The sequence below is a fragment of the Arachis stenosperma genome, chromosome 4 (assembly GCF_014773155.1).
Source record: "Arachis stenosperma cultivar V10309 chromosome 4, arast.V10309.gnm1.PFL2, whole genome shotgun sequence".
Lineage (NCBI taxonomy): Eukaryota > Viridiplantae > Streptophyta > Magnoliopsida > Fabales > Fabaceae > Arachis > Arachis stenosperma.
In genome coordinates, this window is record NC_080380.1 from 143,409,502 (window position 1) to 143,410,659 (window position 1,158).

Genomic DNA, 1,158 nt, shown 5'->3' on the forward strand with positions numbered 1-1,158 from the left:
TTTGTTATTTTCAAATAGTCTTTAAATTATTTTAAAATTTGACAAGCGTGCTCTTGAGTTCGCCAGAACATATCTCCGACAAAAATGCTACTGAACTAGCCACCGTATTTTATTGAAATAACAGTCTTGTTAATGTATAATACCTAAGTGAAAATTTTAATTAATTAATCCAATCCATCCCAAAAAATCTCTCCAACCCTAATTTTTTCCCTCTCTTTTTCCCAATGCACTTTCTCGCTCTCTCTTAAATGACGCATCAACCTCCACTACTGCCGTATGCTCTACCACCTCTATCAGCTCTGCCATCACTTCCATAGCCACCTATATGTGCTCCTCCAACACCACCATATCTTACACCACCCTGACCACCACTTTCGCCACCTCCTCTATAACCAATGCTATGTTCTCCACAAGTACCATCATATCTTTCACCGGAACCGCCTCCATAACCAATGCTATGCTCTCCACTAACACCACCACCAGAGCCTCCTCTTAGTCCTCCTCTTTCACCACCTCCATAATAATCAGGTGCACCATAGTCTCCACCAGCACCATGTCCACCACCATAACCATCTTACAATTTGCAATAGAGAAAATTGAGTGAAAAATAGATGTGGATGATGCCGCAATGAAGAAAGAAGAAGAAGCTATTGATGTTGGGTGCGATAGCTAAAGCAGATCTTCAATGTTATTCTTTCTTTGGAGAGAAACCATAACCATAGAAGAAGAACATAAAGCTGGTGGCGCTGAGGAAGAAAAGGGCAGCGGCAACAGAGAAAGGAGCGGACTCGGAGATGACAACAACTTTTTTCAGGTTGGATTTAGATTTATTAACTAAAAATTCCACCTCAGCATCGTTCTTACTGGAGATGTGCTCTGGCGAACTTAGGGGCATGCTTGTCAAATTTTAATTTCTTTAAAGTAGCATCTTTCAAGTACCATTTTGTCAACGCTAAAATTTTTTGGATACTTATTTAGTATTTACCTCTAATAATAATTGACTCCAATATTGGATAATCTCTAATTTTTGTTCTTTTTACTCTTTTGCCTTTTTAAATTTAGAATATATTTGATAAAATATCCATTGTTAATAATATAATCAAATTTTATACAAACATATATCATATTTTTTGGGATAGTATCGCAACGATAACAGGT

At 37.3% G+C, this 1,158-nt stretch overlaps 1 protein-coding gene across 1 annotated transcript; it reads right to left on the reverse strand.

Annotated features, from left to right (window-relative positions):
* Positions 1 to 256: 256 nt before the first annotated feature.
* LOC130975787 (glycine-rich cell wall structural protein 1.8-like) lies at positions 257 to 895 on the reverse strand. The gene is made up of 2 exons (XM_057900523.1): positions 712 to 895; positions 257 to 573 (listed from the first exon to the last, which is right to left on the reverse strand). Exons 1-2 carry the CDS (start codon positions 893 to 895, stop codon positions 257 to 259), a joined length of 501 nt encoding a protein of 166 aa, XP_057756506.1.
* Between the last annotated feature and the right edge of the window lie 263 nt (positions 896 to 1,158).

Excerpts from the sequence above, each read along its gene's own strand:
- LOC130975787 (XM_057900523.1), bottom strand. The coding sequence starts at position 895 with ATGCCCCTAAGTTCGCCAGAGCACATCTCCAGTAAGAACGATGCTGAG. Across the intron at positions 574-711 it reads GTTCTTCTTCTATGGTTATG|ATGGTTATGGTGGTGGACAT; the intron begins GTTTCTCTCCAA and ends GCAAATTGTAAG.